Source organism: Daphnia pulicaria, chromosome 8 (assembly GCF_021234035.1).
Source record: "Daphnia pulicaria isolate SC F1-1A chromosome 8, SC_F0-13Bv2, whole genome shotgun sequence".
NCBI lineage: Eukaryota > Metazoa > Arthropoda > Branchiopoda > Diplostraca > Daphniidae > Daphnia > Daphnia pulicaria.
This window is the reverse complement of record NC_060920.1, coordinates 9315304-9334051: the sequence shown is the minus strand read 5'-3', so window position 1 is coordinate 9334051 and position 18748 is coordinate 9315304. Positions and strand designations below refer to the sequence as shown.

Sequence of the window (18748 nt, the reverse complement as noted above, 5' to 3'; positions counted from 1 at the left end):
TGCTTAAGTTAATAGTTCAGAAGGAGTTATTTGTGATTTTTTTGGTTTAATATTTGACTATATATTGATGTATAGAAGATATGAGATATGCAATACATGTTTTACATTAAAAACAGATTCCAAAACTTGTTCTGAAAAGTGAAAACCATCCCAACTAAATAACGAAAAAAAAACAAAAAAACAAATCGACCGCTTTGTTTAGTGTCCACAGCCGCCGCTTGGCTTTCATCGTCTGCTGCCGGTTTCTGTGGCAACTAGGCGCCATCCGAGTTTTCAACTTTTCAAGCTGATAACTTGCTTGACGTTTCAGGCATTTTTAAAACGTATATTGTTACAAAATGGAGAATAAAGATCGAAACGATGGTTCGAGTAACAAGAACAATGAGAATAAAACACCTTTAACAGTCGATCAAATTAATTCTGATCGAATCACACAGGTATCAAATCTGTTGCATCAAAACCTTCACAACCTAACACATTTTCTTCAGGTTGCATCAAAATACTGGGCACCACAAACATGTGGAAATCACATGGATTTTGACGCCAGCATAGTTGACCAAATTTATCACCAAGAAGTTCAGGGTGCAAAATTCATGATTCGCCGGATCATGATGCTTGAGTTTAGCCAGTATCTGGAAAATTACTTGTGGCCAAACTACAAACCCGATAATTCCTCTGCGTCACATGTGTTATCAATAGTAATCATGGTTAATGAAAAATTCAGAGAACGTGTATCAGCATGGCAGGTGTGTGTTAGTTCTGTTATTCAGATAATATGTTAATTCACATTATTTATCATGTTGTTTTTGTTTTAGATTTTCCAAAAACTTCCAGAAAATTTTCCGAGCCTTTTTAAACAACTGATGGAAATGTCCCTTGATGAAAAATGGGGACTTAGTTTTAAGGAACGAACCATGATCCTCATCTTTTTTAACCATTGTTTCAATAGCCTTGAAATTGATCTGATCCGTGATCAAGTTCAGAAATTGGTCTCATTGTCTATTTGGACTTGTTTACCAGAGGTCAGTAAGATTCCAGTAAAAACATCTTTTTCAGACAATTCAAGAGATTACTAAAAAATATCTTGAATACATTTTAGGGAAGAAGAGAACAAGAACTCAATGCTTTTCCTAAACTCAGAAAGTTTTGGAAAGTTATTCAGAAAAAAGACTCCAAAGAGAATGAGGATTCCAAAGCTAAAGCTGATTTTGAGCGAAGATTCCTTCAGCGTTTGATGCACAAATTTCTCTCCCTTTTAGCTACTATTCCGTTAGAAGGTAAAGATTTTTATTGTATACGATTTTGAGAATTGTAATTAAAGCGTTATTCCAAAATGATACGTATAGGAGACATCGACGTAGAAGCAGTTCACTATTGCGAACGTTTTTTGGAGTTACTGATTGACTTAGAGGCTTTACTGCCCACTCGCCGCTTCTTCAATGTCGTCATGGACGATTGCCATCTGGTCACGCGTTGCCACCTGTCAATGTTGAATCAACGAACTGAAGGGAAACTTTTCTCGCAGGTCAGTGTTTTCACTTTCAGTGTATTTCATTTGCGATTTTTTAAAATACGCCTCGAGTTATGTAAACGTACAAAAGAAACAATAAGCATCGTCCACGCAGTGTTAAACAACAAGGCTAGATCGGAGTTCCGAGGGCCATCATTTCTTCGCCGTAGTAGTGTCCCCGATCTCTTGTTTTCGGTGGGAAGCAGCGGCGACAAAGCCAACATTGCGACATTTGCAGGCGTATTTTCAAAAGGTGCATGACGCGGCGTCCCTGCAAAATCAAAAATAATTTAGATTCGCCTCCAATTAACGTGCTTATCATCCATTCTTTTTACTTTGAGGGCGGCCCAAAAAATGAGAAAAGGCAGGACAATGTCAGCCAAGATCCGTAGGCCGACTAAAATAGGATATTGTAACCAAGAAAATGTTTGGATTATCCATACGGTTTCGATGATGAGGAAGAGACGGGTGTAAGCCTGAAAGCTAATGCAAATGAATGTTTTAATTACATTTCTTTAACTCAAAGGAGATCAGGTTTTTCTTACTATCCCTTGGTGCGGTGAAATGTCCGTCCGTAGGCCGTCTGATTACTAAGAGTAGAGCGAGTGGCAAAGTACACGTAAATATTGACCAGGAAAAGGAAGACGCAAGTCGAGCAGAATAAGGCTAATCCCAACCACCCTGTAGAAAATGATTTCCTTTTAGCAATGTGAGATTCGCTTAAAACTTGTTTCGCGATTCTACTTACCAATTCTGTACCAAGTGAAGAAACTGTGAGGTGAAGTGGTCCCGTGTGACTGGTCTTCAATGAAAAAGTGCACCATAACCGCTAGACCTGTCACACAAACCGCTGAACCCCACGAATACAGTGAATAAAAAACGTAGCGCTTTCCTTCCGGTCGCATGGCTTCTTTCCGTGGGTATCTATCAAATTGTAAAAGGAAAAAGTCGTTGGTTTCATTGAAGTATTAGTGATATCAATTTCATTTAGATTACCTGACGGCCGTCCATGCTCGGTGTCCGATGGCACTGAGCCAAAAATGAACGGCAACGTCTGAGCCATGAACCACCGACTCCAAGAAAAGTAAATTGAGGTATTGGCTAGGTCGAGAATCGGCTGATGAGAGAATCAGGTTGCTAATCATGGTGACGATCATTGAAACGACGAGGCTAATGAGCATGCAACCACTCAAATCCCTTAATTCTTTGAGAACGAGATGAATTCCTGTGAGCGTGAGCAATACCAACAGGCCGACACCTAAGCCGATGGGGTAGAAAACTCGCACAAACATTTCGAAAAAGTCGCTCTCATCCAACGGGTCCGGCTCGCAGATGAGAGCGTAGTAGACCGGGCCGTCTGACGGAGGCGACAACGGTGCTGAACTTGTGTTTTCGGCACCGTTTGGTAATCCGTGTCCGAAATGTGACACGGATCCCAAAAGTCTAACACCGTCCACGCAATACTGATCAAGTGGATATTCGTGGTGACGAGGAACCTCAGCCAACTTGTCCACCACATGACGCAGGACACCGAAAGGTCTTAGTTGTAAATCTTCCTGAAATCCGGCGTATGTAAAGATGGGCCAGGCTCGAAACTAATTTTTGCGTATATGGAAAACACATGTCATTTTCAGGAAAATGTTGAATGAATTAGTTTAGATTTTTCTTTACCGGTCCACATTGTGGTTTACCCACGATGGATGAGATGCAAGGCCCGTTTGGAATGCAGAATTTGGTGATGTTAAAATCCGAATCGGCACTGTCTTTGTCCAAGCTTCCCTCAAAAGACAGGAGGTTGTTATGGTTGTCTAGGAAATCGGGTGCCCACCGGAAAGATGTATCGTTTTGCAATTGACATTCAAACTTGGAGCCAGTGCTGTGGGTGGTGGCCGTGGTTCTGCTGGCTACTTCCACCATCATGTGAGCTTCTGGACAGCATTTCTGAACGTGAATCCAGTGACCCACGACTGGCCCTTCACTTTCCAGATTCTCTAAGCCTGTCGATGACGCCAACTGATGGATCAGCAAAAGCAACAGTGTAGCTGTCCACTCGGACATGATGACGCAAGGACGACGCGACCGCTCCTCTTTTTGAAGCCCGTTACAATCTCGAAGATCTTCACAGCCTCATGACATCCTCCTGTCTGGCTACGTGGAAATGTAACACTTTTGAGCACCGAGTTGTAATTTGTGGCCGTTTCCAGAAGTGAATTGAACAAAGTGTCGAAGCTTTCTGTCTTTTTCTCTCCCTCGCTGTCCAAGGGAACAACAGACGACGGAACGACAGGGGAGATGAAAATGAGCGTAGCCTATAGTCGGTACACAGCAGAATCGAAAATGTGGTCGACCAAGCAACCTTGTAGCCTGCGGCGGAAATAAGAATAGGTAGAAAGTGACGGGCTTTTGTTCTCTTTGGGAAAAACACGCCCAGGTGTGCCGTGTTCCAGCCGCTTCTCTTTTCGCTTATCGCTCCCAATCCCTTTTCAAGGCTTCACTTAAATTCAAATGGAAGGGCACGTTCCCCCTCTTTTTTTCTCTCACTTTTTTCTGTGTTGTTCTTCTATTCTCCAATTTCGAAATAGAGGAAGGATGGCTTATAATCCGGACTGATATATATTCCGGTTAGTTTCCTGAAGGGTGGAAATTTTTTTGTTTTATCCTGCTGGCATTGTCTAGATTTTATACGCAGGTTCATGCAATTTTCAAACATTTGATCAATAATTTAAAAGTTTCTTTTCCCATGAGCTCGCCGCTATGCATTATTCATATCCTGTTTACACTTTATTTATTTGTTTCCTCACTATTCTTTTTGTTTCAGTTGTTGGACATGCTCAAATTCTACGCCCGTTTTGAAATCAATGATCAAACCGGCGATCCGTTGACGGACCACGACATGATGCAACTCCACTATGATCGCATCACAGCACTCCAGAAGGCCGTGTTTGTCAAATACTCTGAATTGAGGCGGTTTGCGCTGACCAACGTGGCCAGCATCAATACCCGTGAAGCGCTCACCAAGCATTTCGAAAGCCTTAGGTATGTGGAATTTGATTAGTTTTTACTCTTCAAAAACTTGTGGCGTGAAAATTACATTTTACTTTGTAATTTTCCAGTACGACGGTATTGCAAGATATCGCGGCTTACCTCAAGCTATTGCCACCCCCAGACAATTCGGATAATGATGAGAAAAACAAACATTTCCTTATGGAGCTCTTGGTGAGTAAAAAATAGTTTAAAACATACGAGCGTAATTCAGGAGAAAGTACAGGCTGTTGTGTTGTTTTTTATATACACCCTTGGAATTCTTTTTATTACAGATATCCCGTCATGAAAGGCGCGCTTCCCAACTGGAGGCACTCAATGAAATGCCGTTGTACCCTACTGAGGATATCATCTGGAACGAAAACATCGTGCCGACTGAATACTTTTCCGGCGAGGGCTGTCTCGCTTTGCCCAAACTCAACTTGCAATTCTTGACGCTACACGATTACCTGCTGCGTAACTTCAACCTGTTTCGACTGGAGTCGACCTATGAAATCCGACAAGACATCGAGGACTCTGTTTTCCGCATGAAGCCGTGGAAAGGTGAGGACGGAAACGTGGTGTTTGGCGGATGGGCCAGGATGGCTCAGCCCATCACTGCCTTCTCCGTGGTCGAAGTAGGGAAACCGAATATCGGTGAAAAACAGCCTTCACGCGTTCGCGCCGATGTCTCGGTCATCCTCGACGTCCGTAACGATGTCAAGTCCGAATGGGAGAACTTGCGCAAACATGATGCGTGCTTTCTTCTCACTGTCCGGCCACCTGGCCCACCCGGAACACACTTTAACTTCAGGTATTTTGTTAAACAAGTTTTGGTTCTTGTTCTAGATGAAACTAACGTTTTTTAATGAATTCAGAGAACCATTCGTTCCGCAAGTTGGATTAGTCTACGTCCGAGGCTGTGAGATCGAAGGTATGTTGGATCACCTTGGAAGAATTATTGAAGAAGGACCAGATCCCAGACCGAAAATTCCAGGAGGACAGAGAACCTTCCGCGTTTGGTATGTTTCAAATGAGATTGTTGGTGTTTTCAATCAGACTTCTTTATGCATCAATTTCTTTTGTTAAGGTTGGACTGCAATCAATACAAGATGGACATGGATCGCGTCTCGCAAAACGGGGAGGACGTTTACGATTCATTCAACATCTTGATGCGACGTAAACCAAAGGAGAATAACTTCAAAGCAGTGCTGGAAACAATCCGAGACTTGATGAACACGGATTGCGTTGTCCCCGAATGGCTTCACGACATCATTCTCGGCTACGGCGACCCAGGAGCGGCTCACTACTCCAAAATGCCCAATCAAATTCCAGCATTGGATTTCAACGACACATTCTTGGACTATGCCCATCTGAAGGAAAGCTTTCCAGAACACGAAATCCGCACTAATGAAGAGGACGGAAAAGAGAAAGAAGGGCGAGACGGTTCGACGAAATTGGCCCCACCGTTCCGGTTAACTTTCAATCTACAAGGAAAAGATATTTTAGTTGAACCTCATGTTATGCCCAGCCGCGGCCCTTACCCGTTTAATGAGCCCAAGAAGAATGCCGTGCGTTTCACGCCGACCCAAATCGAAGCCATCCGTTCTGGTATGCAGCCCGGTTTGACAATGGTGGTCGGTCCGCCTGGTACGGGTAAAACGGACGTTGCAGTCCAAATTATCTCCAACATTTATCACAACTTTCCCGAACAGCGGACCCTTATCGTCACTCACTCGAATATGGCTCTCAATCAATTGTTCGAAAAGATCATGGCTCTAGACATCGACGAGCGTCATTTGCTCCGTATGGGTCACGGTGAAGAGGAGCTCGAAACGGAAAAGGACTTTAGCCGATACGGTCGAGTGAATTACGTGTTGGGCAAGCGCTTGGAGCTGTTGGATCATGTTCAGCGATTGCAGCAATCCCTCGGAGTGGCCGGTGACGTGGCCTACACATGCGAAACAGCTGGCCACTTCTTCCGCCTCCACATTTTAGCTCGCTGGGAAGAATACCTGGCCCGAGTTCGGAGCGACAAGAGCAGCGGAGTCACAATCGAAGATGTCGGTCGCCTTTTCCCGTTCGCCAAATTCTTTGAAGATGCACCTCAACCCATTTTCAAGGGTCGCAGCTACGTCGAGGACATGGAAATCGCCGATGGCTGCTGGCGCTACATTCGGAAGATTTTCAGTCAACTGGAAGAGTTCCGTGCTTTCGAGCTATTGCGAAGCGGACTTGATCGATCGCGATACCTGCTGGTCCGTGAGGCCAAGATTATAGCCATGACCTGTACGCACGCGGCCCTCAAGCGCAGGGAGCTGGTGGAGCTCGGCTTCAAGGTGAGCAACGTCAAACTATTCTTTGCGGATGTGTTCATTTTTGGAAATGTTTGAACAATTTCCTATTTTATTTTTTTCTTGTTTTGTTTTGTTTTGTTGGTTAATCTCTAATCCATCATGCAGTACGATAACATCTTGATGGAAGAAGCGGCCCAGATCCTGGAGATTGAGACTTTCATTCCATTGTTGCTGCAGACGCCACAGGACGGCTTCAACCGTCTCAAGCGCTGGATCATGATTGGTGACCACCATCAGCTCCCACCCGTCATTAAAAATATGGCCTTCCAAAAGTATTCCAATATGGAACAGTCGCTCTTTACCCGCGTTGTTCGCTTGGGAGTGCCCACTGTCGATCTGGACGCACAGGGACGTGCTAGACCGAGCCTATGCTCCCTGTACCAGTGGCGCTACAAGAAGCTAGGCAACCTGGAACACGTCATCAGTGGACCCGAGCACCGGGTGGCTAACGCCGGATTTGTCTACGATTTCCAGCTGATCAACGTTGAAGATTTCCAGGGCATTGGAGAATCGGAACCGAATCCCTACTTTTTCCAGAACTTGGCCGAGGCCGAATATGTCGTGGCCGTTTTCATGTACATGCGGCTCTTGGGCTACCCGGCCGAAAAGATCTCTATCCTGACAACTTACAATGGACAGAAACATCTGATCCGCGACGTCGTCAACACTCGCTGCGCCAACAACCCGCTCATAGGCCGGCCCAGCAAGATCGACACGGTCGACAAGTATCAGGTATGAGATTATTATTCAGTCATCCATCAACTTCCGTCCGTCATCTTCGATCAACAAAGTTTTGTGTTACAAACTCACACGTGTCTTTTTCTTTTCGTTATCTCTTCGGTCAACCCATGTCGACTTTAGGGTCAACAAAACGATTACATTCTCCTGTCGCTTGTGAGAACCCGAGCGGTCGGTCATTTACGTGACGTCCGCCGTTTGGTTGTGGCCACATCCCGTGCCCGTCTTGGTCTCTACGTCTTCGCCAGAACGTCATTGTTCGCCAACTGTTTCGAACTGACGCCAACCTTCCGGTCGCTCTTGCAACGACCCACTGACCTGAGACTTCTGCCCGTAGAGACCTACCGGACAGAGCGGCTCTCCACTCAGGAGCCAGATGCGGATGCTACCCTGGTGATCAACGATATGCCGCAGATGGCAACGTTTGTCTACGACTTGTACCGCAAAAAAGTCGAGGCCATCGCCAAAGATCCAAACGTGAGTCGAATTTCTTACATTTTTCTCGCCGCTAGATGGCACTCGCGTCTATTTTTCTATTGATATTTTAATATCTGTGCTCCTTTTTTTTTATTATCTATTTATCTCGTGGTAAAACCTTGTAATAAAAATGAACTTGAATGCACATAAAGGCGGAGAAGCCCTGGGCTAAGCCGATCGAGCCCATGCAGGAGGATGTGAAGCAGCCGGCAGCGGAGGAATCGGATTCCGACTCGTCGGAAGCGGAAGTGGAAGAGGTCAGGATCATCAATGAAATCGAAGAAGAAGAAGCCCCTGGGCAAGAAATGCGACAGGAATCTGTCAAAAAGACGAAGAAGGACGAAGAAGTCGAAAAAAAAGAAGAAGAAGAAAAAGAAGAGACGGCAGCGGTGGCATCCACGTAGGAGGGTCAAGACTCTTTAAGGAAATGACTTTGAAGAGGAGGGGCGAGAGTAAAAATGGAAGGAATAAACGATCAATACATTCATTCTTTTTTTCCCCCCCGCAACTGTGAATATCGGGAAAAATGGATTGCCTTTGACGTTTTGTCATTGATGAACTTGGCGAGAACGTCTGGTTTATTGGTCTGAGACACTGGCCACTGGTAAGATGTGGTCGGGGGGGTCTACCACATGCGAGGAGAGAGAGGCGACGTTGTGTTTGTAGCACGCGCAGAATTTAAATGCGCCGTAAATTGAAGGGAAGGACAAAGAAGAGATAGGAGACAAAAACAAACAGAGGCTGTGTAGAAATGAATTACATCGACTGTCGCGACTTTAAGACGAGCCATACTGCAAAAATGTGTGCCAACGGGTCTTCTTCTTCTTGTTTTTCCTCCCTTTTGAGCAGGGTTTGTTTGTTTGTTACCAACCGGAGCCATTATTTTGATGAATGGGCGCCGATGGAATCCAAGAGATTGGACACACAAAAGCGACTCTTTACTGGACTGATCCGGATATGGAAATGATTCGAAACAAAACAGTACGTACCACCAAACACGACAGTGCGCCAAGGAAAACGTTTTCTTATTTATTTATTTATTTCCCTGCTTTTTTATTTTATTTTTTCAGATAGAAGAAGAAATAAAGAGGGGGGAAGATATGATGGGTCTAGTCTCGGTAGGGGTTTTTTCAACTTGACGAGCCCCGGTCCATAATTCACATCTGGTCGCTACTTCAAGAAAAAAAAAAGGTGAAAGAAACGAGTCGTGCGCAGAGGAGGATGACGGTGGATGAATATCATACACAGGTCTCAGCGCGTTTGGTTGGTGCATGTAACCCAGCAACTGCACACACACATACCAAAAAGTGTTTTCCTTAAAAAGGCGATCGCGCATCGTCAGCGCAGAAGCAACAAACGGCAGGCAGGGCAAGCGCCACTGAGCAAGTTGAATGGATTTCTTTTTGTGTGTGACTGTATATATACTCGGGTCGGGGGAACACAACAACAACAACATCATCATCATCGTCCAAAAGTAGAGAGAGAAATCAAAAGGAAAATATTGATAATAACTATCCAAAGGAGCAGCTTTTATATTCCGTTTCGGATGATATTTGGTACGCGCGCCGTTTCGAAAATCCCTCCAAAGTGTCGGCCGGACCCAACGGACCTCACAAACATCTTTTTTTTTTCTCTCTCTTCTTCTTCTTTTTGTTTGTGACGAGAAGAGACTTTTGGGCGAGAGGAGAAATGATAGTTTATTCCTCGGACGCTTGTCTGTCGAGCCTTTTATTCAAAGGAGCAACTTCTCTCTCTTTTCATAAACTTTTGTGACCGTTCCAAACCATCAACAGAATGGAATGATTCGGAGGAATTTTGGCTGAACGCGTCACCGATTTCTCCTCCTCCTCCTCCTTCTACTCCAGACGGGCGACTCGTTCCGGGCCAATGGCATCGATTTATTTGTCCATTACGTTACAAACAGAAACAAAAAAAAGGAAAAAAAGGAAAAAAAGGAAAAAATGAATGCGGATGAGATCGGGAGAAGAGGAGAAGAAACAAAAAAAAACTGAATATCTTTATCCATTTTTTGGGTTTTGGTTTTCGTCAGAAACAAAATAAAAAATACATAGAAATTCCAGAAGGTAGAGAGAGATAAACCAAAAACAAAAGCCAAACGGAAAAATAGTTTGGGTGTTTCGGTCGTCGTCCGCAACCAGGGTTAAAGTAAAGTGCATTGCGTGTGTTGTGTGTGTTCCAGAAATCTTGTCGGGAGGGGGAAAAAAAAGACTGGCCCGTTGCAGCGTGACAAAGCGAATGAAGAATCCCGGACGTGCCGGTCTTATCAGGAAGATTCGATCAACATAGACGCAGTATCTCTCTGTGTATATTCGATACGCGGATCCAGTTACTCTCGTGCAGGTAAGAAAAAACTGAGGAATGAGCCTCGAGTTCTTTTTTCCTTTTTTTTTTTTTTTTGAACGCATAATTAGACTTGCGCCAAAGGTGGCCGGTTTTTTATTCCATTTACGGCTTAAGTATTATGTGTGTGTCTGTGTGTCTGTCTATATTTGTGAGCGAAGGGCCCGTGTGTGATAACAAATAATGAGCCGAGATATTTTGCAAGAACGTCATCGGCTCTATTTTTTATATTTGGAGAGAGTTAGGATCGGGAGGGAACAAAAAATATGCCGAGACGTGACAAAATGTACCGCAATTGTTGAAAGAGAGAGCCAGTTTCCTATTTCATTTTTTGTGTGTGTGTGGGTTCTATTATATGAAACATTGATCGAAGAAACTTTCCATTCTTGAGCTTGACTGATCTGGCCGGGTGGACTTGGTGCGTTTAATGAGCCTTCGTCCACCTGGGATCGTTTTTTGTATTTTTTCTTTCCATTTCTTCTTCTCGCCCCTCCATGTTCTACAGTTTCTCTTTGAGATTTGGTCTTTCACTTTTACAGACTAACGGGGCGAGCGCTTTGTTTTTCAAGTGTCACTTTGACTGATTATCTAACGGTTGATTGGGAACTTGAGGACCGGGTTTTTCTCTCGCTTAACGGTCGGTAATAATTCACTTGGTCACCACCAATTAATCGGTGGACTCGAACACTTCAGATGTTGGATCTCCGCGTCATTCCATTTTCGTTCGGAAAGTCTTTTGAAAAATGTAAATTTTTTATTTTTTAAATTTAAATAATAAAAAAAAAAAATCTTTTTCTTCTCGTTACACTGGAAAAACAGGTAACACATTTTCTCCTGGAACTGTAACGAACAAAAACTAAATCGAAATTATTTAAACGGCATAATAATAATGGTAATCATACACCCACCGTCGAGAACTATATAGAAAGAAAAGAAAAGAGAAAAAAAAAAACAGAAATAGACGAAACCGGTTGCCAGTGTAGCGCAGCGTAAGCTAGATAGAGAACAGATAGAGATTGATCCGGGAGTTTTAATCTGAGCGGACAACTGTGAATCGTGGGAAACGAGCGAACAAGTACTCGCCATCGTGGCGTATACAAGAGCGGGTGAAAGGAAACAGATCAAAGGCTCGGATAAAAGGTAGCAGTAGGTTATACCAACGTTTCGAAGGTGATGCACACATGTTGTATATACCCACGCAGACAACACAGCGAGAGGAGCCAGCAACGTCTTGTTCTTCTATACATTTCTTTGGCCAGCTATAGGAGAATAAGATGGAGAACATAATAAGGAGCGCATTCCCTCGTTGAACCCCGTCATCATCTCGAGGTTAATTTCTCAAATGAGCAGGTTTGTTTAATGGAGGCGGAGGATGCAGGGCTCAGATAAGACCAACTTCTCCAGAAAAAAATGCAAACAGAAATAAAAGGGAAAAACCACGACATAATATCATTATATAACTGCATTAAGAACAGTAAAGGGGGGGGGAGGTGATTTTACTTGACGTGTGTTTTTTTGGGGGGCCGGTTGGAGCGTGAATCGTGACCGATTTGTTCGGTAAGTGTTGAGAGAAACGGAAGACGAAAGAAAATTCATTTTCTATACTCTGAATATAATCCCGTGGAAATGTGTGTGTGTATAAATACAAAAGTTTTATACGTGCATACAAACACGCTCGTAAAAATCGTTCGAGTCTATAAAAATTCTCTCACACGGATTTATTTTTATTTTCGAAACATTTCCACTCGGTTGCATTTTTGCCGGATGTTCCGCGGACATCGATGGATACAATAATAATAATCTCAGCTCTCTATATCGCCACCGTTTTTTTTTTTTTATAATGTGTGTGGTAATCGTTTTATCCCTCTTCGGGAAAATTCAGTTGATTTCGTGGTTTTTCTTTTTAGTGTTTTTTTTCGCCTCCCCGTCAAGTTTTTATCGCCTGTAATTAAACTGATGTGTGTCGGTCGCTTGCGTTTGCGGTAGGGCGCCGATATTATTTTCAACACTTTCACGCTTTTTTGCTTATTGTTGTTTTATTTGATTTTTTTTTTTATATTTTTTTTTTTATTTTTTTTTTTTTGCCACCAGATTGTTTAGACTACAAAGAAAAGTCTATCGGACGCTGCTGCGTTTCATTATTTATGAATTGAATCGACGAAAATTTCTCTTTGGAATTTCCTAACCAACTCACCTCGAATTTCAATTAAGAAATCACGAGGATTGTTTTTAGTTTTTAGTTTTTTTTTTGTTTGGGTTTTTACCGTTTTCGGAATCTGGTTTGTTGTTACGTCAAAAAGCACGAGCTGTGTCACATAGACGTCGCATTAATCCAGACACACTTGGCAAAATCCAGTTATTTCTTTTTTTCGAAAAACAAAACAACTCTTTTTCTTTTGTTTTGTCCAAGTTCCTCACATTTTTTAATCCTTTTTTTGGCGACACTTTTGCGCCAAACAAATTTATCTTACTGCATTACCCGCTCCGTCGTGAGTTGCGAACGGGAAAGAATTACGGACAACATTTTTTTTCGTGTGTGTGTTGTCTTGTTTGCTGGTGGACTCACCGACCCCCATTATACGCGATGCTTTAACAAAAAGATTCTCGAGCCGTTTTTATATACAATTTCTAGTCCTACAATCAAGGCAGACGTCACTTGAAATGAAGTTGTTCTTCCTGTTGGCCCTTGACAGATGATTCAGTTCCAGTCGGTATTATATGGATGGATCTAAATTGAAATAGTTTCCAACTCTGTTCACGCGCAGTTGACGAGTCAATGAATTCAAGATGTGAAAAGAAGTGCCGGCACGCTCTCTCTCTCTCATACGTGCACGAATTACACATTCAAACACAATCAGAAAAGGCTCACACACACACAAAAAAGGGACATTTTTCTTCTGCCACCAATTCTTTAAAGTGCACACCTGAGAAACCTCTTCTTCTTCTTCTTCTTCTTTCTCCTTAATTCAAACATTACACACAAACCAGTCAGACTTCACCATTTCATTTTTTCCCATCACTAATTCTTTTCGTTTTTGGCCAGCAAGTTACTCTCTTCTTTTAGTTGAGTTTTTTTATTTCTTTTCTTAACTTTTTTGTGGAAAAAGAAGCGTTCCGCCTCTCGAGATGTGCTGACGTGTCGTCGTGTTGTCATTCACGCCGAAGAACGGAAAATGGAAGAAGAGCTTTATATTTAAAAAGAAAAATAAGGGAGGGGAGTGCACAGCACGTTCAACCCGAGTGTGACGAAGAGATCACATTGCCTTGGCCCTTTTTTTTCTCTCCCTCTCTTCTGTACACATCAAACGCGTTGCGCATCAAACCGTGATGGCCTCTTTTTTTCTTAGATTATTATTATTATTATTATTATTCATATCGTCGCTCTCGAACAAAAATTATGGAATTATTATAATTTTTTCTCTTAAATTCCCTCGTCGATTCTTTCGAGGGAATTTCCTGGAATTGGGAACCCATGTATTACATCCATTAACGGACTACTCCTCTGTCGCCACTCTCTTGTGTTTAAAAATTTTCGTTGCCAACTCGGCTCCTTTAGAGCGTCGGATATTGTAGCCAAAATTTTAAACGCAAACAAACTAAGCGAATGAAAGAATATGACAATTACATTTTGAAGGTTTTTCTTTTGTAGTATCTTAGAAAAGAAAATCGTAGAGCATTTTTTTTATTTTATTATTTTTCCGTCTTGACTTTTTCACTCCTGTCAACCCGCGTTGGGAACGACTTGACGAATGAGTTTGGCCCGGCTGCGATTCGGTGGTGTCTTGGTGATCTGTGTGTGTGGGTCTGCGCCTGGAGATGGAAAAGTTATTCATGTGAATATAGTGAAAGAGAATGCCGCCGAGTGAGTGGCTCTGATCCATCTGATTACCGACTCTATAGATCCCCAGCAACAAGCGTCTCAAAGCCGAGGAAGAAAAAGAGACAGCACGCCGGCCTATATCGCTCGCAGACGGGGCGTGATGTCTGTGTGTGGCGCATTCACTCCAATTTTTCTTGGGATTTTGATTTTTCTCTCTTTTTTTGTCTATCCGTAGATTGCGAAATGTTGTGTCACTGACAAATGTCCACCGAGCTCAAGAATAATGTCTTCATTGATGGTCTACAATTTCGGATTAGAAAAATAGGGGCGACGGAAAAAGACAGGACGATAAAAGAACCAAACCCATGATGATCAAGATGAGCTGAAGATCCATCAACAGCCCAACAGTATACGTACATATATCCTGATCAGAGCTACCGCCGCCATCATCGTCGCTCCACGATTGATTGCTCGACTGACGGCCTTTTGTTCTTTTAGAGACCCTTAAAAATGATTTGAAAAAAAAAAACGTCACCGGAGTTCTTCTACTTCTTTTTGTCATATAGCGCCAGGTTCTTTTATTTTCTATTTCGTTTCCTACCCTATAGGCCATCAGGATCGGTAGTAGAAAAGAGAGGCCCCTGATGATGGCGATATCTTTTTGGAAGGGAAAAAAAAGTCATCCAAACCCGCTTCTCTTTTAAATTCTTTGTTAAGAAGAAGAAGAAGAAGAAGAAGAAGAAGAAAAGTCTTTGACAGTTGCCTGATGTAGACATTAGTAAAAGCCAGCCAATCAATTCCTTTTAGGGACCGCGAGAGACTCTGCTTTTTATTTTCTTTGGCTTTGGTTTCTATCCCCACCACCACCACCACCACCTTTCTCCATTTTCGAATGTGTGAGATAGTCAAATTGGAGGAAACCAAAAAGTAACTCGGACCTCGAGTGATCCCCATTTCAGTTTTGATCGTCGTCGTTGCATCGGCAAACCCGTTCGACCTCGGCAGTATATGGCGTTGTTGTCGTATAGTTTTTATCTGTGACTGATGCGCTGATAGGCTCTGATCGGGTGGGAGGAGCAATAAGGGCCGAAGTAATTGGCCCGATCAATCGCTCGCCAAAAAAAGAGATTATTGATAGAGGCGAACGTAAACAATATAAAAAATATCACGAAATCAATTTCATCCTCTTTCAAAACAAAAGACTAATGAGATGCCATCAATCCTCCTCAGCTTTGGAGAGGAACCTGATGCCGTTGGCGATTTTACAAGACGACTCACGCGCCGATATCATGCGCCAACGGGCGTGTACCAGTCAGTCAGTTGGTTTTTTTTTTAATTTTTATTCGGTTGGTGCTTGGGTTCATTTGACTATAGAGATTTGATATCCAGCCCAGATGGGGCAGCGTGATTTCCCGGGAAAACACAAAAAGCAACGGTAAAGATTTTTCATTTCGGGGTGGAATTGATTGACGGACATCATTAACATAATTCGAACCGTTTGGGGAGTGGGTGGTGGGCGGGATTTCGATCGTGAAGAAGGTTGGTAATATAAACTCGTTTGTCCAATATACATATATTTCTAAGTTGGCAAATGTTTTGGATGACGCTAGATTTGTATCCCGCCTCCTTCCTTTATTTTTTTTTTGACCATCATCCCTTTCCTGTCGCTTGTCGTTTTTTTAATGTAGTCACAACCAACAAAATGATATAAATTGATTGGGAATCGAATAGCCGACAGCGTCGCCCCAACGTCTGCATAACTGAGCAGCTCTGATTGGCGCAGCACGACCTTTTCTCCTCCGCGCATAATATTATTATTACATAATCGTCCCTCCTCAAACCAATCCTGGCCAAAATGGAAAAGAATTTCGGGCGACTTAATGTTGAGCATATATCTATGTAACATATCAAAAACCAAGTCACTCTGTTTGAAAGGGTCATCATCGTCGTCGTCGTTGTTTCTTGAAATCGAGTCAATTATCTGAAGAGCAATTATCTAGACTCTTATGAGCTTCTTTTCTTCCCCCCCCCCCTCCCGGTTTTTGGTTTCTGGTTCCGGATAGTAGACCGTCGGCATCTGGATAGGATATGACTAATAATATTCTCTCATCTGCCCTGCAACATGCGGGCACTTTTGGTTTCCGTGGGTTCATTTATTTCCTTTTTTAAAAAAAGATTTTTTTAGAAAACTTTTTTATTTCTTAAAAAAATCAAAAATCAAAAAGTTCTTTTCGGAAATATTTTTGTTCATACGCAATTAAATCGGTGATTGCTATTTCGAAAATCTGGCCAAAATCTTAATCGCAGTCGATGACTTCATTCTTTCTCGTTTCTATATCCCGATAAGGAAATCTCTGAAAATAAATTGAAAAGGATTTTTTCCGAAAAAAAATTCTCTGACTATTTTCGTTGATATTGAATATGTTTGTTATTGAGTTATTTCTTCAAATCATTTGATTTTCTGGGAAATTGAAGAGGCCGCCGCACATGTGGCCAAACATTTGCGGCGGCGGCGGTTTTTTAAAAAAACAAACAAAAATAAAACCGACAGACAGACAAAAGAAGAAAATGATACGTCTCTGGAACACTTTCAAGTGGTCGAAATAGTATTTAGTATTATTAAACGTACACATCAGCTATTCTTCTTCTGTCTGGCCTTCTGGAGTGTGTCGCACTAAGTGGGGGCGAGTGTTCCTTCGCCATTATCCAATAATGCGCTTGTTATCAGCGACTGTTGCCGGCCGCCTTTTTTTTGAAAAATAAAAGGCGGCACAGGGTTGAATTTTGAAATCGATAATAATATTTTCTTTTTCTTCCCGTTTGACTGAATTTTAAACAAACAAAAACACATCCATTGTTTCGAATAGGGGAAATGTTTTGCTTTTTCTTGTGTGTGTGGTTCTGTATGGAAGGCGCCAGCCTTACATCATAAACTTGAACCAATATATACGTCTTATTATCCCCTTGCTATAAGGGACCCTGTCGGAGGGTCTTGTATGGTCCCGTTTTGAATAACATTTGCCTCCAACAAGTTTCAAATAGGAGGTGGCCCTCCGAGTCGACCTTTGACAAACAAACACAAACTCTCGAATGACAATAATCACGATCGTATAATCACGGCGTTTATTTATTCCCTGGGACACGCTGCTGCTGTGGCTTATAATATTTCTTCGCTTGTTGGTTTTTGGGCTTCTTAAGAACGACATTACTCGAGCGAGAAGTGGCACTTTGAAGGCTGTGTATATACGATTCGCAACGTCTGTAGGCCTCATATCGTTTCTGCCCAGTTCACTCAGCTGTCACGGCTCTCTGCTGCTGGGCAATTAGATTTCAAACGTCAAGAAATTCTTGATGCCACTTTTTGGGGGTTTGACATTTCCCGGGTGCCAAAACTTGTCAACTGTTTCTCATTATTCAGTTTTTTTTTTCTCCCAAAATGTCTTGTTATGTCTTACATATTTAGTTGGAGACGCTGTGGGACCGTATATATACTCAAAACTAGACTTCCTTCACAGACCCATGTTTAGGATGTCTCTCGTTACCGGACCCAAAATATGACTATAGGGAGGGGGGATTTCTATTCCCAGATTTATTATTATCGATTTCATTTAAAGGGGATTTCCATTTTTGAAGGGAAAGTGGGAGGGAGCCGCTGTTATGTATTTCCGATACTACATCATCATTATTAGTTAGTAGAGTCAGTTGTTGGTTAGACAGAAGGAAGCAGATGATTTCCATTTTAAAAAAACCCCGAAAAATCGGCCCGTCGGCCGGCGCTCGTGCCAACAGAAATTTCAATTTCGGTTCCTAGACTTCCTTATGTACCACTTCCGGCGGCTTTTTTTTTATTTTCCCGCACGATACCAGTGGTTAAACATAATCTCGTGTCAAGTGTTTACTGCACACAGGCCTATACAGCCTATACACGCTCCTGCACAGCAGTTCAACTATTTTTTAAAAATTTATTATTCATTAAATCAAAGCTAGAGCTTTTACCCCTCAGCCGCACATTTAACTCGTGCCCCGTCTGCACGACCGCGCTCACCCAAAAAAGAAAACCCCTTTTGAACTGCGCGCGCGGTGTATTTACGACAGGAGTCGCACCCGCCTGGTTCCTGCTGGCTCGCATGAATTCGTCAACACTTCTATACACAGCAGTGACATGTTTCTCCCGGTTGAGCAATTTCTCCCGTCTAAAAGAATTAAAAAAAGAAAAAGTTTTGACTAAATTATTACACAAGGAGGACTTGAATTCTTCTTTCTTTTGTTTGGCCAGTTTTGTTTTACATTGGGTGTGAGTCACATATCGCTGGTGGCGTTGCGCAATGCCCCGAGTGAACTCATCTTTTGTTGACTTGGTTTCCCATTTTTTAACATTTCGTTGCGCAAAGTTATTTACTTCCCCCCCCTAACAAAAATGGGAAGCAACGAGAGGGGGGAGATTTTGAGTTCTTCCAGGTCACG

At 42.6% G+C, this 18748-nt stretch overlaps 2 protein-coding genes across 2 annotated transcripts; one reads left to right on the top strand and one right to left on the bottom strand.

Annotated features, from left to right (window-relative positions):
* The first annotated feature begins 229 nt into the window (after window positions 1-229).
* Window positions 230-8590, top strand: LOC124310850 (RNA helicase aquarius-like). The gene is made up of 13 exons (XM_046774932.1): window positions 230-437; window positions 489-746; window positions 816-1022; window positions 1100-1277; window positions 1347-1525; window positions 4329-4546; window positions 4624-4726; window positions 4828-5345; window positions 5410-5553; window positions 5622-6870; window positions 6994-7620; window positions 7750-8103; window positions 8256-8590. The coding sequence occupies exons 1-13, from the start codon at window positions 339-341 to the stop codon at window positions 8505-8507; spliced, it is 4386 nt and encodes a 1461-aa protein (XP_046630888.1). The 5' UTR covers window positions 230-338; the 3' UTR covers window positions 8508-8590.
* Window positions 1527-3857, bottom strand: LOC124311116 (probable G-protein coupled receptor Mth-like 5). The gene is made up of 6 exons (XM_046775430.1): window positions 3182-3857; window positions 2507-3105; window positions 2259-2434; window positions 2056-2191; window positions 1846-1993; window positions 1527-1781 (listed from the first exon to the last, which is right to left on the bottom strand). Exons 1-6 carry the CDS (start codon window positions 3566-3568, stop codon window positions 1641-1643), a joined length of 1587 nt encoding a protein of 528 aa, XP_046631386.1. The 5' UTR covers window positions 3569-3857; the 3' UTR covers window positions 1527-1640.
* Window positions 8591-18748: the final 10158 nt, after the last annotated feature.

Bases quoted from the DNA above. Each gene is read 5' to 3' on its own strand.
- LOC124310850 (XM_046774932.1), top strand. From the start codon at position 339: ATGGAGAATAAAGATCGAAACGATGGTTCGAGTAACAAGAACAATGAG. The intron at 1,278-1,346 runs GTAAAGATTTTT...TGATACGTATAG, and splicing joins AGCTACTATTCCGTTAGAAG to GAGACATCGACGTAGAAGCA. The intron at 5,346-5,409 runs GTATTTTGTTAA...TAATGAATTCAG, and splicing joins GGAACACACTTTAACTTCAG to AGAACCATTCGTTCCGCAAG.
- LOC124311116 (XM_046775430.1), bottom strand. From the start codon at position 3,568: ATGTCCGAGTGGACAGCTACACTGTTGCTTTTGCTGATCCATCAGTTG. The intron at 3,106-3,181 runs GTAAAGAAAAAT...CGCAAAAATTAG, and splicing joins GTAAACCACAATGTGGACCG to TTTCGAGCCTGGCCCATCTT. The intron at 1,994-2,055 runs GTAAGAAAAACC...CATTTGCATTAG, and splicing joins TTTCACCGCACCAAGGGATA to CTTTCAGGCTTACACCCGTC.